Below are 18,908 nucleotides of genomic sequence, written 5' to 3' on the forward strand. Positions count from 1 at the left end.
AGAACCAACTCCTTTAATTATTAGTTTTACAAATCCCTACCTCATACATGTAATTTTATTTTAAAAAAGATTACACACACATATGTACATATATATAGTCATCCCTGACCAACCTAGACAGCATATTAAAAAGCAGAGGCATTACTTTGCCAACAAAGCTAGACAGCATATTAAAAAGCAGAGAATTGACTTTATCAACAAAGGTCCGTCTAGTCAAACCTGTGGTTTTTCGAGTAGTCACATATGGATGTGAGAGTTGGACTATAAAGAAAACTGAGTGCAGAAGAATTGATGCTTTTGAACTGTGGTGTTGGAGAAGACTCTTGAGAGTCCCTTGGACTGCAAGGAGATCCAACCAGTCCATCCTAAAGGAAATCAGTCCTGAGTGTTCATTGGAAGGACTGATGTTGAAGCTGAAACTGCAATACTTTGGCCACCTGATGCGAAGAACTGACTCATTTGAAAAGACCCTGATGCTGGGAAAGATTGAGGGCAGGAGGAGAAGGGGATGACAGAGGATGAGATGGTTGGGTGGCATCACTGACTCAATGGACATGAGTTTGGGTAAACTCTAGGAATTGGTGATGGACAGGGAGGCCTGGTGTGCTGCAGTCCAAGGGGTCGCAGAGTTAGACACGACTGAGCGACTGAACTGAACTGAACTGGCATCTGCAGGGGAGTGGTTCCAGGACCGTGAATGAGCATTCTGTATCTACCATTTTGTGCCCTGCTTTGTTTCTCCAACAAAAATAGCTTCCATGTCATTGCAAACTTAATTTTTTAGATGTTGCATATTATTTCTGTGGATGGATTATTAGAGGGCTTCGCTGGTGACTCAGACGATAAAGAATCTGCCTATAATGCAAGAGACCCAGGTTCGATCCCTGGGTTGGGAAGATTATTAAAAGGGTTATTAGAACTTAGTTAATCATCACCTGTCCTCCCACCTGCCATGGGCCATTGGGTTTGTTTTTGGCCATTTGAAACAATAGTTTGTAACTGGCAAACCATTCTAATCTCCTAGCTCATGGGCCCCTTCATGACCCACTCACATTTCCCTGTGCTTCCTAGAGTTCAGTCGCGGTCTCATTGGAGAAACATAGAATTAGCTCTTCAAGTCTCCTTCAGGAAAATTAAGCATATTGTCTGGCAGAATGGTGTACAACATAGTGATGGAGAGCAGCTTGGCCCCTGTTGAAGTCCAGTTGTCTGCAGTAATTATGAGTTAATAGGATTGTTGTTAGAGTCGGTAAGAAAAATAAAAAGGAAAGTTAAAGTCCAGTTTTCATCATCCACAAGAGATGTGGTCTGTCTCTATAATAAAGTATGAATGCTGTTTATATAGGTTCAGGGCTACAACATCCATGGATGTTATTTATCTAGGTCCTAGGCAAAGCCCTGAAAGTCACCCCACACCCACTTTCCTCATCTGCCTACTCCCTTGATGAACAAGTCCTGTGATTTTTACCTCCTACAAAATTCTGTCCTGTTTCTCTTTCAAAGCTCAGTTCAGATGGGCCTTGTTGTTGACCCTCTCTAATTCACTAGGACGCTGGTTATTCCCCATCCCCCACATTGTGCCCAAAACCTGTCTCATTACTCTCAACGTGACCTTTAGCTCTTAGGATTGTTTTTCATGACTTTGCCTTCAACCAGTCTCTGAGTTGCTTGTACTCACCCTCAGCAGACTCCATGGCATATTTATCTTAGTACCTGGTACCTACGAGAACACTAGGAACATAGAACATATTAACAAAAATTGCTTCTAGGAATGGGTGAATAGCTCCACAGATGTTTTCACTCAAGCAGCTAGCTAACCCATTCTGTTGGATCTTGCCCTGTCCAGGTCTTGAGCATTTTGCATTCCTGTTTATTAATAAAGCTCAAAGCCAAATATCTCAAAAGCAAGCATATTGAACTATCTTCTAAATTTTACAATGAAATCTATTGGGGAAATCACCTCTGTTAGAAGCTCACCTGCACTGCAGGTAGAATTTTCTTAGGAACCTTTTGATCTGAATTTGAAAATCTGTATTCCAAGGTTTTCTGTCTAAAAGATCAGAGATCTAATCAAGGGGAATCTTCTTCTTCAAATGTTCTACTGTAAATGATCTAATGCAACATCCTCACAGATACTAGAGGGTGGTGGGAAAGGGTGATATCTGTCCCTCTTTATTACTGGATGCCCAGAAGCATAGCATTTTAATTAGATATTCTTTGCAGTTTTCTCTCTTCTGTATAACCCTGTTTTTTATTCTCCTCTCTATAAATGTTTAATCTCCCATTTTCACCTCGCTGAGATGTTTGTCTCAATATTCTGCAGTGACACATCCCTGGGACGTGTCTTTCATGAAAACGATGGCTTGTGCTCTGAATGTTGAACATCTCCATCCACTCAGGGCACCCCAGTTGTATGCTTAGCAGTATATCTTAATAGATATCCAAACTGGCGATTTTCCTTTTGTTAAATTTTTTTCCTCTTTTCTGAGCCTACGCAGTTAAGGAAAAGAAAACAAAACTGAAAAGCGCTAAGACCGTGTTAATATCAGTGTTAAGATAATAAAGTCCGTCGACAGGAGGGTCCATAGTGAAAGGTCAGTCTCCCCCGGATTCCCAAGATACAGCCTTTTTTATGAGATATGCTGCTTTGTGATTTGAAGTTATCACCTCTCTGAAAACATAGAGGTATAGAGAAACACGAAGATATGTTTCTCTCATCTGTTTCTCTCTATGTTCTAGATACCAGAGATACTAGTATCTCTATTCCTTGATTTTAAATTGGACAGTATTTGCTTTTTTCTTTAGAGGATGAGAAATTGGAATTCATGTAGCTTCTCTCATTTCTCCCCCATTTTGATTTACAAACGCATGCACACACATCCTGTGGGTTCACACATATGGCATTGCTAAAGTTTAGAACAGTGACTTGTCTTCTGTACCTGTAATAACTATTCTATACTATGTAAATATGTCACATTTATATTGTTTTAGACATATTATTTTCTACAGAACTGTTTAGTTGTGTGAGCAGTTGTAACGGAGGATATAATCCTATTTTATTAAATTCCTGTGGCTTAAAGGAGAATGACTTTATTAATGAGAAATTCTCGTAACTGACTTTAGCCTTTGCACTTACTCCTCTGGGTATTTATTAAACTTTTATTGCTGGTTGCCTTTGCTATGTTTAGCACAAAGTTTTTTCCCACCCAGTTTCAATGGGCGCTTGGGTAGATGTGTTTGCTTGCTCTGCCGTCTTGTATCAGAGCAGTCAGAAATGTTAAACATAAGTTAGGAATCTTAAATCTTCAGCTTTGGGCTTAATTCGTATATTTGGTATTTGGCCTAAAAGTTGTTGAATAAAGCTATCTTAGACAATCGCATCTTGCCTGTCCTACTGGGATTGGAGCCATCAACTATTTTTTCCTTCTATATCAAGATTTCACAAAATGGACTATAGCATTAATGGTTCTTAACCACTGAATGAAGACATTCTGCTCAGAGGCTACTCTCAGACTTGAAAGAAATTTCAGGAAGGAGTCTGTGTGCATTTGCAGCAGCAGTAACTCTTGTAGTCTTAGCAAGCATGTTTTAGAAGAGTTTCTCCTTTGGGGTAAACCACATTCTCTTTGGCTCATTTGGAGGTGGTTGCTGCCCTGTTTCCTTACGGGCCACGTGTTGTTTGTGCTCCCTGTGGTCTTCTGTTTGGAAAGGCCCTCGGCGTGTGGAAATAATATGGGTTTGTCACATAATTGTCATCAACTTAGCGTGGGAAGCGATACTGCTTTTCAGAGAGGCTGCTGTGGGTTTTCCTGGCCATTCTCTTAGGGAACGCTTAAAGGGCAAAGAACTTTAAAGCCTTTGTCTCAAATGCTTGTCCAGTCCATAATAGTCTAACCATGGTGAACGGGTAATGTTCTTAAGTAAGCTCTGTGGATGAATGAAACTATTGTGAGCTCTACCTGTTGTAGATTTTATCATGAGCTTATAAATGTCTCTAACATTGGTTTTCACTTGAAAAGCAAACCCAAGTATAGGTAATGGAAGCTTTTTCCCCCCCTTTTTCTTAACAGCTGTTTAAGCTCTATTCTTCTTAAAATTGCAGCATTTAGATAAATATCCCATTTGTAACAGTGCTCAGTTATGCTGATATCCTTATAGCCCAGAATTTTTTTCTTTTCCTGAGTAAGTTGGCACTAGAAGCAGAGTGAATTTTTCAGCCTTTGTTTTAAATGTACCAGCTTCTGAAACTGAATTTTTTTTTTTTCTTGTATATGCTTTATGTACGTGTACTTTTCTCCAAAGGTGATATTAACTGATTATTATATTCTGTAGTCACAGGAATTGTCTTACAATGTGCAGTTTGCAGATGTGTATTTACAAACACTTTATAGAGAGTGTTTTTGAGTATAAGAAATTCAGCAAGCCCATTTAGAAACTTTATAGTGAGTTTTAAAAATGCAGTGCTTTTAACTTCTGCAGTATATGCCCTAGTGTGTTTTCTTTTAAATAGAAATGAATTTTGTTAAGAAAGCCAATCTTTCTCTTTTACTGGGGAATGCCTAAGGCCATAATATAAGAACTTCTATCTTAATAGGAGGTGATTTTAAAATTTCTGATACTGTTTGACTCAAATTAGATCATACTGTTTAGTTTATTATCTCTAAAAGAAGGTATTAAGAAGGTCTAGATTTTAAACTATCAATCACTTACTCTTTGTCTCAACATGACAAAGAAAATAACTTCTTACAATTTGAGATTCATCAGAGCACTCAAAAGCTTTTATATGTCAGAAGGTACATTTTTTACATGATGATTTAAAATCTATAAGTAACTTAGAGTAGAAATAGAACTTACTCAAATTACATTACTAGCATGAGATTACCTAAAACATGATCTGTTGGTCATTTATTAACAGACATAGCTCATCACCTTCTTTGCCTGGTGTGTGTCAGGTACTGTTCTCACACTGACTTTTAAAAATAGTTTCCTTTGAATTATTTTGCTTTTAAAGTTAATTGCCAAATTTTGTATTCATCTCTCCAGAAGGAATTAATTACCTTAGGTGACAATTTCTAAACTGTTGGCAGCATTCGATTTAATATTCAGGTCAGAAGCCCTCTGGCCAGAGTGTAATATGTTAAAGGTTCATAAACTAAAAGTAATGGTTATAACTTTTATAACAGAAATACAGTTTAAGAGAATTTTTTATATAAATAAGTAATGTTGCCGTTCTGAGATTTCTAAATGTCTGACATTTCTAAATAACTTTGGTTGATGACTATTCTTTGTTGATGACTGATCTAATTTTTAAGAGTAAAATAGTATTAGAAATTTTATTTTTTATTTTTATTTTTTAAAATTTTATTTTATTTTTAAACTTACATAATTGTATTAGTTTTGCCAAATATCAAAATGAAATCACCTCCTATTAAGAATAGTTTTGGTTCAGTGTGGTTAAATGGATCATTTATAATGTTACATATTTTTCTCTATGTGTACATAGTCTGTCTTGTTTTATATGTATGAAACTTGCTTGTGAGAGTTGACTTTATTTCTAGTTTTGTGATGTGGAGAACTGTTATCATTTTAAGATTAAGGTTTTGAATATAGACACTGAAACCTGCATTAAACATATTAAGTCTTGTTGTAACTTGCCTTTTAATCTTTTGCATGCACTATATTTTCATGTTAGCACTTTGGTCTTTAAAGAAAATTCACACTACATCTGTAGAGATAGAGTGAGGTACTGTTTCTCATTTTTCATTTTTTATATTATTAGTTTTTTTTCCATTCCTCTGTTTTCACACTGACATCAGAGATTATTCATTAGGTAGAAACAGATAAAAAGGTCTTTCTGAATTCAAGAGCAGGGATAACATTTTGATAACAAAGTCACTAGTCCTCAATTTTTTTTTTTTCTCTCACTTTTGGCCCTTCCCTTACCTGTTCTATTAAATCTGTTTCCTGTTCAGAGAGGGGTAAACTCTTCAAACAAGTATCTCTAGGAACTGGAATACATGGACTAGACTTTACATCTGGACAACAGCCAACAGCCCTTTTAAGAGCAGCTTCACTGAATGCACCATCATTTTATCGAGTTCTGGAGCTTCAAGGGGCTTTGGTCGTGTCTGATACAGAAGTAAGAAGCCGTCTGAGGAGGCTAAATGAGTTGGTCGTGGTCGTGACTTAGATAGTAGGTTGTTTGATTGTATGTACCACTCAATTTCCCAGAAACGAAGGTGTGACAGACATTGGTTTGGTTCAGTTAGAACCAGAGCCGTTGTAATGAAGACAGGAATGGACAGACTGGAGATATATTTTGGAGGAAGAGTTGATCATGCTCAATTGTGGAACTGATGTAGAAGGTTAGGGAGAGTTAAGAATTAAAACAGCTGTCACACAACTCTCATACAACCCCCTCTTCTCCCCAAGGAGCAATAAGTCTTGAAGGAGAGGACTTGAGTGGAGGGTGATATGATCAAATTTGCATTTGCTTGTTTGTTTGGGGTTTTGCCCTTTTAATCAGGGGTATAGTTGCTTTACAATAGTGTGTTGGTTTCTGTTGTACTATGAAGTGAATCAGCTCTATGTCTACATATATGCCCTCCCTCATGAACCTCCCTCCCACCCCCCACCCCATCACAACCTGCTAGGTTACCACAGAGCCCTGAGCTGAGCTCCGATTTACAGCTTTAAAGGATAAGTACATCCTCACTTGAGAATGACTGGGGGGATGGGTTAGACTGGAAGGTGGTTGGTGTGTTGAGGTGCTATTGCAGATGTCTAGCTTGACTTAGGGCAATGAGACTGATGTAGAAAAATAGAGAGGTTGAAAGGATATGTAAGATAGTTATTGGTTGAGGGAAGAGTGGAGCTCTCTGACGCCTTGGTTTCTGACTAGTAGTAGAGCCTGTTAGATGGCGATGCCACTCTTCTGAGAGGTCTGGCTTGTGGGATAGAAGGAAGAGCATGAATTGTCATTTAGAACTATTACGTTTAAGAGTCTATGAACAGGGCTTCCCTGCTGATCCAGTGGTTAAGAATCTGCCTTGCAATGCAGGGGACACCAGTTTGATCTGTGGTTTGGGAAGACAACACTTGCCACAGTGCAGCTAAGCCCATGAGCCACAACTATTCAAACCTGCGCTTTGGAGGCCAGGCTCTGTAACAAGATAAGCCACTGCAGTGAGAAGCTTACACACTACAACTAGAGCCCACACAACAACAAAGACCCCCAAATAAATACATAATGCTTATTTATTAAAAATAAATGAATAAATTTTATTTAGTTATTAAAAATAAAATGATTTTTATTTATAAAAATAAATGATACTATTTATGTATTAAAATAAATAGTATTTATTAAAACAAACATTTATTAAAACAATATTATTTATTAAAAATAAACACCTAAATTATTTTATAAAGTAAATTATTTATAATAAATAAATTTTGAATTAAAAAATATATATTTTAAACGAGTCTATGAACAGTTGCTTACTTGGAATCAGAGTTGATAGGAGAATCAGCGCTAGGGATCTGAATTTAATTAGAACCACGGCTTTGAGTGAGATTCCATAAGGGAAAGAATTTAGATCAAGTAGTGGCAGAATATGGTGTGGAGAGAAACAAGTCCACCAGTTTTCACATGGTAGATATCTAAAAGGATGAGATAAGCTGATGTAGCTTAGCACTCGTCCTCCTGTTACCACACTGAATATAAGCGGCAAATGATCAGGTAGAGAAAATATGTGTCAAGGATTATTTCCTGAACCAAGGCCAGTAAAATGCTACTCAGCTATTTAGATCTACCTTTGTTACAAAGAATATCAGTAACAACATTTTCAGTTCATGGAATTTTGCCTAAATTCTACATCAAATTGAGATATAATTTTTATTAAAAGTTTTCCGTGAAAAAAAATTCTATGAAACCTATAATACCTAGAGTCATTTGAAACTTCCAAGTGCTCCATTGACATCTTCTCCACTAAGTGTCTCATACAGTTGCTCAAATTTAACATTTTGAAAGTCAACTTCAACCTTATCCTCAAACCTGCTTTTTTCCTCTGGTCTTTCCCCTTAAGTCACAAAGCTCAGACCTTCTTTAATTTTTTTTTTTTCCAAAAAAATTTTTTTTATTGAGCTATAGTTTTTACAATATTGTATGTTTCAGGCATACAGCAGTGATTCACAATTTTTAAAGGTTCTACTCTGTTTATCAGTTCAGTCAGTTCAGTCGCTCAATCGTATCCAACTCTTCGACCCCATGGACTGTAGCATGCTAGGCCTCCATGTCCATCACCAACTCCTGGAGTTCACCCAAAGTCATGTCCATTGAGTCGGTGATGCCATCCAACCGTCTCATCCTCTGTCGTCCCCTTCTCCTCCCGCCCTCAATCTTTCCCAGCATCAGGGTCTTTTCAAGTGAGTCAGCTCTTTGCATCAGGTGGCCAAAATATTGGAGTTTCAGCTTCAGCATCAGTCCTTCCAGTGAACATTCAGGACTGATTTCCTTTAGGATGGACTGGTTGCAGTCCAAGGGACTCCTTGCAGTCCAAGGGACTCTCAAGAGTCTTCTCCAACACCACAGTTCAAAAGCATCAATTCTTCGGCACTCAGCTTTCTTTATAGTCCAACTCGCACGTCTGTACATGACTATGGGAAAAACCATAGCCTTGACCAGATGGACCTTTGTTGGCAAAGTATGCTGCTGCTACTGCTGCTAAGTCGCTTCAATCGTGTCCTCTGCTGGTGCTGCTGCTAAGTCACTTCAGTCATGTCTGACTCTGTGCGACCCCATAGACAGCAGCCTACCAGGCTCCCCCGTCCCTGGGATTCTCCAGGCAAGAACACTGGAGTGGGTTGCCATTTCCTTCTCCAATGCATGAAAGTGAAAAGTGAAAGTGAAGTCGCTCAGTAGAGTCTGACTCCTAGCGACCCCATGGACTGCAGCCTACCAGGCTCCTCTGTCCATGGGATTTTCCAGGCAGGAGTACTGGAGTGGGGTGCCATCGTCTTCTCTGGTCGTGTCCCCTACATACAAAGAAGTTCTGTTCTGAGAGCACGATCATAAGTTCAATGTGTTCATGAGTCCAGCGAAGTTAGCCTAGGTACCCTGCTAACACAGTCAGCTTTGTACCGCTGCTTTTATGCTTGCTTCCAGACATCCTGTGCTTGGAATAAAGACACTGTACTTACTGTACTCTATACACAAAAGCACATATAAGTACACAAAAGCACAGCCAATTGTAGAGGATGCATACTCAGGACAGTGTATACCAGACATGTGAACTTTCGTGATTGGACATGGAAGCATACATTCGCATCTTTGAAAGTTCACAACTTGAAGGTTCGTATGTAGGGAGCTCACTATATAGATCATTCTGCTTGCTCCCTTACTCAGAACCCGCACATGATTTCCTTTTGTGCTTAAGGTAAAATTCAAAATCTTTCTCTTGCTTTCTCAAGTCTGGCACATGCTGATCCCAGTCATATCTGCCAGCTTTGCTCTTCCTTGTTGTTATTTCCTGTCCCAAAGGCTCCTATCCCAACCCCTCACTTATCTAATTCTGTTCATTCTAAAAAAATTCAGCTTAAAACTCCCATTTTCCAAGAAAGTATTTGCTGAAGTCTCCTTCTTTAGAGGTGTTTCTCCTCCTTGGCATGGTCAGGGAAGGCCGCTCTTTGGGGTGACTAGCCTCAGGGCTGATCTGAAATGACAGCAGGAGTGATTGCTCCAAGATCTACAGAAGGAGCTGTGCATGCATCCCTGGGGCTGGGATGACTGGGCACAAAAAATCAAGCTGCCTTCAAGCCAGACGAGACTCAACTTACTAAAACACTTGGACGACAGACAGAGTCTCTACGCAAAGGCAAATCATTAAAAGATTTTTCATCCACCGAGGCCTGCTTTGCAAGAAGCAGATCTCCACTCTGAGTCATCGACTCGCATTTAGATTCCTAGACAGGTTTCAAAAGTATTTGTAATGCCACTGACCCAGCTCAGCAGCGGCTTCATTAGGGCTCAGTGACTCATGTACAGGGTGCCCATACCTGGTTTCCTCTTGGGCAAGAAGCATCGTAGAATACAAAAAGCATTGATTTCAACACCAATGAAACTTGGGCCCAAATCTCAGTCCTCTTATGCATCAGCTGTCAACCTTGGATACCATAATTATTTGCTCTGAGCCAGTTTCTAACCTGGTGGTGGGTATTAAATAATATGCTGGACTTCCCTGGTGGTCCAGTAGTTAAGAACCCTCCTCGCCAATGTGGGAATGGGGTGGGGGGTGGGGTGGGCTGGGGATGGGACAAGGGACGTGGGGGGACGAGTTCCCTCTCCATTCCCGGAAGATTCCACATGGCATGGAGCAGCTAAGCGCATGCGCCACCGCTACTGAAATCAAGCGACCTAGAGCCTGTGCACTGCAACGAGAGAAGCTGCTGCAATGAGAAAGCTGTGCGCTGCGACGAAGAGGAGCCCTCGCACACTGCTACTAGAGGAAGAAGCCCGTGTACAGCAGTGAAGACCCAGCATAACCAAAAATTAAATTAATAATTTTGCCAAAACTTCTCCCATTAAAAATTATGAAATAACCTTTGAATGATGTTCGGTGTCTGATGATAAGACACCGAACCCAAAGCAAATGCCTACCACTCATGCTGATCATTGTCTGCTTGCGATGTTTATCCTCTGCATAAAGTGACCCAGGGGACTTATGTCAGATTTTAAGACCCACCCCCCCACCCCCAACCTTCACATCAGCTCAGCAACTGTGTAGTATTATACAGGCAGCTTTGGAAAAGAAAACAAGTGATGAAAACATTGGCCAGAACCCCTTCATGGCTTCTCTCTAGAAAGTAGGAAGAGAAAAGTGATTCTGTGTCTGAGGCAAAGATAAATGTTAGAATATTTCCTCCTTGAGGTTTTCTTTTTTTTTTCTCTCTCTGAAGACATAGTCTCAAAGAATGTGGAGAAACTTCAAAAGCAGAATAGAAGCATGCACATTGACACATGGAAACCTTTACAACTTTTCTGTTTACATAGTGATTTTTTTTTAAGCCCTACATAACAAAATATCAAGAGTGGAATTGGGAGGCTGCCTTCCAGATTGAAATGCTTAAGTAAAAATCTTGGGTCAGAGTGACTCCACACAAATAAATGTTAGTTTGACACGCGAGTGAGCATGTTCTGACTTCCTTTCTGTTGTTGATGGTTTACATTTTAATTCCTGTCACAGGCTTTGGATTAAAAATGTGTTGCCTTCATCATCATGCTCACATGTTGAGACTCAAACAGAGCAAATCCAGTAGATTTATGTAGCTTTTCCCTAGCCTGGATGGAACAGCGGTACATTTTTTATTGACATAAAGACTTTGTCAAAAGCACCCAAGTACAAAGATGGTTGTTTGCTTTTGTTTATTTTCTCCTTCTCCTTTTTCTAGGATTATGACAGTTTTTTTGAATCCAAGGAGAGCAACACAGTCTTTTCATTCTTAGGCCTGAAATCACAGTTGGCGTCAAAGGTAGGTTAATCTTTTCTTGTTTTAAAACGTGTCTTGAGTTGTTCTCAGGGATTGAGGTAAAAGGAGTGTAGAGCTAGTCTTCCAGGTTTTCAGCTTTCGCTTTCTCAGGTGCACAGTTAGGACTGCCCAGGGTAAAGCCACATAAAGATGCCATTTTTTTTCTTTCTTTCTCACTTTTAACTGTTGCTGTATATTAGAATTTATCTTTATTTAAAATTCAATTTATTCATAATTTGGACTTCCTTCTTTCAAGAAAAATTTAAGGTAGCAAAAAATCATAGGTGCTTCTTACTTTAAAGTGCAAGCTCACATTACTTTACCTTTTTTGAAAAAGAATCAAAGCCATGCTTTTAAGGTCTTCTCCTATTTAAGTCATTTACATTGGAAGGGGCATGATTTGCAATAACAAATGGTCAGCCTTGAACAAAGAATAATTCCTAAACTAGTCCAAGTGTTTTTGAAGCCACTTTATTGTGTCAGATGTCTTTTAGAAAATGTAAAAGCCTCAACCTTTTCTAATATTTAGAACTATAGATGATATATATTATTGTAACTTTGTAAAGCACATCAATTCATTTTCAGAATAAAAAATACCATTTCTTTGTTAAATAAGGTAATATTTTTAGTGTTATTTCCCCTTCAGAAAATACTTTTTTTTCTGATTATGAAAATAGCCTAGACTCATTTTTTAAAATTGGGAAAATGCAAAATGTATAAAATAGAAAGTAAAAAGTCACCAGAGAAGACCACATAAACATTTTTGATGTATTTCCTTGCAGTCTTTATGTACATGGCAATGGAGGTTTTGACTGTATTTCAGATTGAGACTGAATTCTAAAGCATCTATTTTTAACACTGAGTTGAAATGAAACAGCATTACTGGGAAACTTTGATGTCTATAAGTAATAGGTCTTTTGAGGCCACCCGGGATCTGTACCATTTCTGGAGCACCTGTGGGAGGAAGGCAGAGACTATCAATAATACAAATTACACCCCAGCACCTGTAGCTCCTCGCCAGTGTGAAATTGTGCTTTGTTATACATCAGTGAGTCCACAGATGGTGGTGGGTGGTTTCTGTGCACATGTTTTAAACAGAGGCAAAACCCACACATAAAATATTTAAAGGCTCTTAAAGCTATTTTTATAAAGATGGAACATTGGAATACTTGGGAAAATGAAAGTATTTTTATAACGTGTTTCATATAAAGATATTAAACAATCCAGATTTATCTTCAAAGAACTGGAAAAAACTGGGATAAGAGCAGTCTAATGGATGCATAAATCCAGTGGACAGTGTCTGTGCAAACATCTTTGAAAAATACTGTGTGCTTGCCATCTTTGTTCTCATTTTCCCCTAAGATGTAGATTCCTTTGAGATTCTGTGGGCTGACTTTTTTTTTACTCTTTGAAAATCTTTATATTCTCTTAGAAAGTTTTTAGGAAACCTATGATCTGTAAAATATGCATTCTCCCATAACTTGTGGTCCTGGGATTAAAGTTGGTCTTATGTTTTAAATGTTTCAATGGATTTATAATTTACATACCGTACATTTCCCTTGTTTTTACAATTCAGCGATTTTTGGTATATTTACAGGGCTGTGTAACTATCACCACAGGCATAGAGTTCATTTATTTATTTTTGGCTGCTCCGCATGTGGGATCTCTGTTCCTAACCAGCGATCAAACCCGTGCCCCCTGCACTGGGAGCATGGCGTCTTACCCACCGGACCACTAGGGAAGTCCCAGGGTTGGTTTTGATGCCACTGAGGTTTGCTTGATTTCAGGAGACCATCCCATCAGCAGTGAGGGCTCCGGGCATCCCCACCCATTCCGACCCCCGTTTTCAGACTCCCGAGTGAATCATGATGTGAGCAGGGGCCCATGGAGCCCAGGCGGAGGGCTGTGGTGCAGTGTACCTGCTGCTCTCACGAACCATTCAAGGCCTCAAGCGTTAATAGCAGCTCATACGTCAGTCCCATAGAGGAGAAGTGCAAGTATCTTTTAGAGCAAATCAGCATCTCCCCCCTTTCTAGTTATTTATTTTGTGCTCAGTCATGTCCCTCTCTGCCATCCCAAGGACTGTAGCCCTCCAGGCTGCTGCCCTTGGGATTTTTCTGGCAAGAATACTGGAGTGGGTTGCCATTTTCTCCTCCAGGGGATCTTCCCGACCCAGGATCAAACCCATGTCTCCTGCATTGGCAGGCGGATTGTTTACTACCGACCACCTGGGAATCTCTATTTATTTTGTACCTTGGGAGTAATTCATTATACAGTCTACACTCTTAAGGCCTAGATGGAGCCTTCATGGATGTAATATACTATACGATGGAGCCTCCTTTCCCGTCTTCTTTCCTACGCGCTCTGCAGCACAAGCACATAAAAGACAGAGCTAGCCCACCAGGGGACATAAAGACTGCATTAGCATCCGATTGCTCTGTGCAACAGTGAGGGGAGAGAAGCTCAATAGGAAAAGAACATTCAGCACCCAGGTGTAGACACTGGCCAGAGTTCAGAGTGGATGGGACACAGGATGGTAGAAGGTCACAGAACGGTGGCCTGCAGGGCCACCATCCCATATAATATGTGTGTGTGTGTGTGTGTGTGTATAATGGGATGATATATAGTCATGCTTCAGAATAAAATTTAATTATATTAAAGAAAAAACATCCATGCAGGACAGACACATCCAGAGCCAATGTGCCCTGCATAATAATGAATACATTGAACACCAAGTTTGCTTCCAACTTTTTGCATTCTTAGTAGTACCCAGAAACATCCTTGTAGCTACTAACACTCTGCTGCATGTACATTTTTAAAGAATTCAAGTGAGTTGCTGATACTTAAAATACTGATTTCCCACATTTCTCTATTCCTTGAATTGTACAAACCCTGGTTGGGAGTCGGGGAGCAGAGGCACACCCTCCTTTCTGGATGTCTGGAGCTCACTGTGGTACCTACCTACGAGAAAAAGACCTTTTCATGAATAACTGTCAAAGGAAATCATCAGCCTCATTCTCATAATAGACTCAAAACAGAGCCTGAAATGGAAGTTTCTGCTTTCGGATCACCCCATTCAGGGCTGATACTGAAAATGTGTAGCCACCAGTAAACCCTGAGCACTGAACCAATAGAGGGCTCCTCTCAGAGCTCCCAGCCCCCGCCCACACCAGGGGTCAGCCATCCAGCTGTTGGATCATGGTGGCTCTTGAGGGCCCGGAGCCCTCACAGCTGTTTACCAATAGGTGTGGTAGTGTTCCCCTCGGGTTACCCTCTGCGGGGCCCCTGAGTGAGGTAACTGCCCCCACCCCACTCACCCAGGTGCAAGAGGCGTTTCATCAGTGTTGGAAACAGGTGGCTTCCTTTCTCCTTTTCTATTTGGCAGGTCAGGTGGGTGTGACTTACATCTGGGCTCTGATCCTGAAACCTAGGATTCGCTCTTACCTATTACATGAGGGGAGAAGGCAATGGCAACCCACTCCAGTGTTCTTGCCTGGAAAATCCCATGGATGGAGGGGCCTGGTGGGCTGCAGTCCATGGGGTCGCTAGGAGTCGGACACGACTGAGCGACTTCACTTTCACCTTTCACTTTCATGCATTGGAGAAGGAAATGGCAACCCACTCCAGTGTTCTCGCCTGGAGAATCCCAGGGACGGGGGACCCTGGTGGGCTGCCCTCTATGGGGTCACACAGAGTCGGACACGACTGAAGCGACTTAGCAGCAGCAGCAGCATCACATAAGGGTGATTATTGTGATTCCCAACCTCTCTGTTCCCTGATGTTTCAAATATCACTGCCAGGGTCCAGTGGTTAAGACTCTATGCTCCCAGTGCAGGGGGTGGGGGTTCAACCCCTGGTCGAGGAACTAAGATCCCACATGCTGCATGGTGCGGCCAATAAATAAATGAATAAGTAATATAGATCACTTGCCAGGGTGAATTTTCTTGTCCATGTAATGCAATAACTAGCTTTTTTTTTTTTTTTTTTAATAGGCAGAATCTTAGCGAAGACAAGTGGAAGAGATGGAGATGCATTTCAGAGTCCCCTCTGGTACTCGGCGCACACCTGCTTACCTAATGCATCACTGTGACAGAAGCCACATGCGTTTTCAGTAACTTTGCTTGCCATGGAAAAGGTGTTTGGGGACGACTTGGGTCTAATGGGATTGCATGATCGCTTTAAACCAAATCAGGACTGTGGTGGGTTTTTTTCTTATTTTCAAAATTACCTGCAGTTGCCTCACTTTACCCGGAGGAGCTGTCACCTGCTCCAGGTGTGCTTCCTGAATGACTGAGTGATAAGCGGGTGGCACCATCAGAGAGAAAATACTGGGTCTGCCCTGGTTTGTCGTTGATGCCAGGATTGCTCAAACCTGCTTCTCTTATAACTACCTAGGTGATATCCTTGAAATTAGTCTGCCAGGCTTTTAGACTATTTTGATCAGAAAGAAAAATAGCAATGTTGGTTGACAAAGGGCTGAAGGTCTTTGCTGCAGAATCACAAATATTCCAGTGCTTTGTCATAACTGTAGAAAAAGTTAGGTGCTCTAGCCTCCTTTTGGTGATGGAAATTCTTACCCCTATAAATTCTCCAAGATCCTCCTGATGTGTCCAGAAATCATAGTTGATTATAGTATATGATCAGAACCAAGTTATTGGGATGATAAGAATTGCTATTTTGAAAAATACATGTTTCTTTATCTCTTGCAAGGGGCAAGTCTCACTTAATACATAAGATTGCATAAAAGGTATATTTCAAGAGGTGCACTGATTAGATAGTAAATTTATAGGGAATATTATCTGACTCATATCTGAAAGCATTTCAGCTCTAGCAACTTAGTATGCATAAGTGCACATATATTTTTGAATGCAGCTCCCCTAACTAGTAGCTGCTTATATATTTTGTGAAGGATTATATTTTTTGAGAAAGGAAGATCTTGGTTAGATGTATTTTGGGAACCCTTGATGAGGCATATTAAAAAAATAACTAATATTGCTATACATTAAAAATTTTTTTTTCCTGTGTTACTTTTCATTGGTCCTCTCACTCTGCCAACTCATATTTCTGGCCAGTGCACAGTCCCAGATTTTCAGAGTAATGTAGATACATGTTCTTATTCCATGTATGAGCACTAGTGATTTTTCAGAACAGAGTACATACAAGAAAGAGGCTGTCAGAGATTCACTCTGGATAGTACATGGCATGTGAAGTCTCTGTTCCCTTTGAAGTGGATGCAGATAAATACTGAACCTGTCTACTTCATTAAGGCAGAGGCTCCTTTTACTGCATCCTTGTCCCTGCTCACATTTCTTAAGAGTTTTTAGTTGCCAAACCTGGGAATAGTCTTGCATAGAATAAACTCTTAGAGGACTGTGTAAGATATTCTGCTATTCTCAGCATCCTGATGGTGGACTTGCCCTTTGGATTCTGAGCAGGAAGTTTGTATGAAAGGAAAAGAACAAAAGAATTGAGTTCCTGTCACCTGTGTTTTCTCTCCCTCCAACTTGCTAAATGTGGACTCTTCTAAAGAACTTGTTGAATGCTAAAGCTGACATCCCCAGCCTGAGGTTTGCAGTCCAGGGCTATAACCAGAAGGAAAGCATTCCACTGATTCCTACTTGACTGGAACAGACACATAATCCACAGTTTTCTCTCCAAGGAAAGCTGCTGTGAAATCATGAGTATGACTGCTTAGTTGGCATTAGGTACAATCCAGGTCACATTCCACTTGATAAATCCCAGGGACTATCCAGGAAATTGTTTTTGAACTGGGTATTGTGTTAAAGTCTGATAAGACTTAGTATTTCTTTTTAAGATACGATAGTTTAAAACATTAATGTTACTGTGATCTAACTTACGTTTTGTCTGCTCTTGCCAGTGAATACCAAGAAGCAACTTGGTAAGATTGAATCTTTGGGAGTTAAATTCTGGGGTCATAGGATCAATACAATACTTGCCAATACCAAGAAAGCTACTCAGACTTGGTTGTCTCAAAACTTTTGAATTACTCTGATTGTAGTAGATTCTCCTAAGCAGACTAGATGAATAGGAGAGCTAAATTATTATTATTACAGTTACACACCATCTACCTTCACTTGTACTTTTTTTTTGATCAGCAAAGAAATAGGAGAGACCAGCTTGAGCTGGTATTGTGCTTGTTACGAGTGAGCTTAGAAGTGCATTGGGTGGTATTTCCCATGGTATCCAGGCTCCGCGAAGTCCAGAGGGTATTGCTGTCTGGGCTTACCTGAGCCACACTGTGTTCAGATAATATCATGCCCTTACTTGTGTTGTTTTACCAGCTAAATTCCAAACACGTAATGATTTTCTTCATCCCTTCTTTAACTAGCTGCCTTTAGATCTGGATAATCACCTAGGAAAGAAGTGGATGGGAATTGTAGACATAGATATTATATCAGGAGCATTTCAAGACAGACTTTTTCTTTCCTATAGCAGGCTTGTTGGAACAAAGGATATGTGCTGCTAAAAAATCAGATTATGCCTTTTTAAAATTAGACACAATACAGAGTGCCATCCTGCTAGGTATATGCAGACCAGAAGAAAATTTATTTGGGGAAGTACTTGTTTTTCCAGATTCTGGCATTCTGTTAAAATCAAAGAGGAGAAAAGGAAGATTTTTTTTTTCCTCTCAGGCTCTAATATATTTTAGATTTGTTTCTGTTTTATAGATTTATCCAGTACTCCCACGTAGATGTTTTTATATTACGTGAATTTAATAATGAACTAAACTTATTTGTCCTCTGTTGTTGAAGGGTACCAAAGCCTCTTGCTGTTTTGTTTTTTTTTTTTAATTTGATTCTGCTATATAGGGTTTTGCTTTTTCTACAGATGCTTTTCATTTAATATCTTTTCTAAAGTGTCAAGACCCACTTTGATCTGCAAAATTATTGTTTTTAGATTTCAATTTGTATGCATTTGTTTCTAAAGGCATTGGTGAAATGTCAGATTTTATATTCAGCATTAAAGAGGAATAAATTCCCGAAAACCCACAGTCTGGAAGTGGAGTGTTTGTTCCCTACCGTGTCTTAGACCTTTCCTAATTTTACTTTTGTGTTTGTTTGAATCTTCCTACTTAATTGGGCTGCTCAACTCCATACCTGAAAGCTATAGATTAGTTGTAAAAATGCATATGGCTCATTGAGCACTCAAAGAGACAGTTACATATGTGTGTGTGTGTGTATTGGAGGTGACTGCAGAATCATCTGTGTGTGTATTGGAGGTGACTACAGAATCATCTCAGTGTGTGCGTGTGTGTGTATTGGAGGTAACTGCAGAATCATCTCAGTTGTGTGTGTGTGTAATTGGAGGTGACTACAGAGTCATCTGTGTGTGTTTGTGTATTGGAGGTGACTGCAGAATCATCT

At 39.9% G+C, this 18,908-nt stretch overlaps 1 protein-coding gene across 1 annotated transcript in view; it reads left to right on the top strand.

Annotated features, from left to right (window-relative positions):
• Nucleotides 1–18,535, top strand: part of SH3BGRL2 (SH3 domain binding glutamate rich protein like 2) — a 152,833-nt gene extending 134,298 nt beyond the window's left edge. The window contains exons 4-5 of the mRNA XM_061428710.1: nt 11,446–11,526; nt 15,516–18,535. Of these exons, the coding sequence (XP_061284694.1) occupies nt 11,446–11,526; nt 15,516–15,527 (93 nt within the window). The 3' untranslated portion in view covers nt 15,528–18,535. The remainder of the gene's footprint in view (nt 1–11,445; nt 11,527–15,515) is intronic.
• The last annotated feature ends 373 nt before the right edge of the window (nt 18,536–18,908 follow it).

The sequence above is a fragment of the Bos javanicus genome, chromosome 9, assembly GCF_032452875.1.
Source record: "Bos javanicus breed banteng chromosome 9, ARS-OSU_banteng_1.0, whole genome shotgun sequence".
Classification (NCBI taxonomy): domain Eukaryota; kingdom Metazoa; phylum Chordata; class Mammalia; order Artiodactyla; family Bovidae; genus Bos; species Bos javanicus.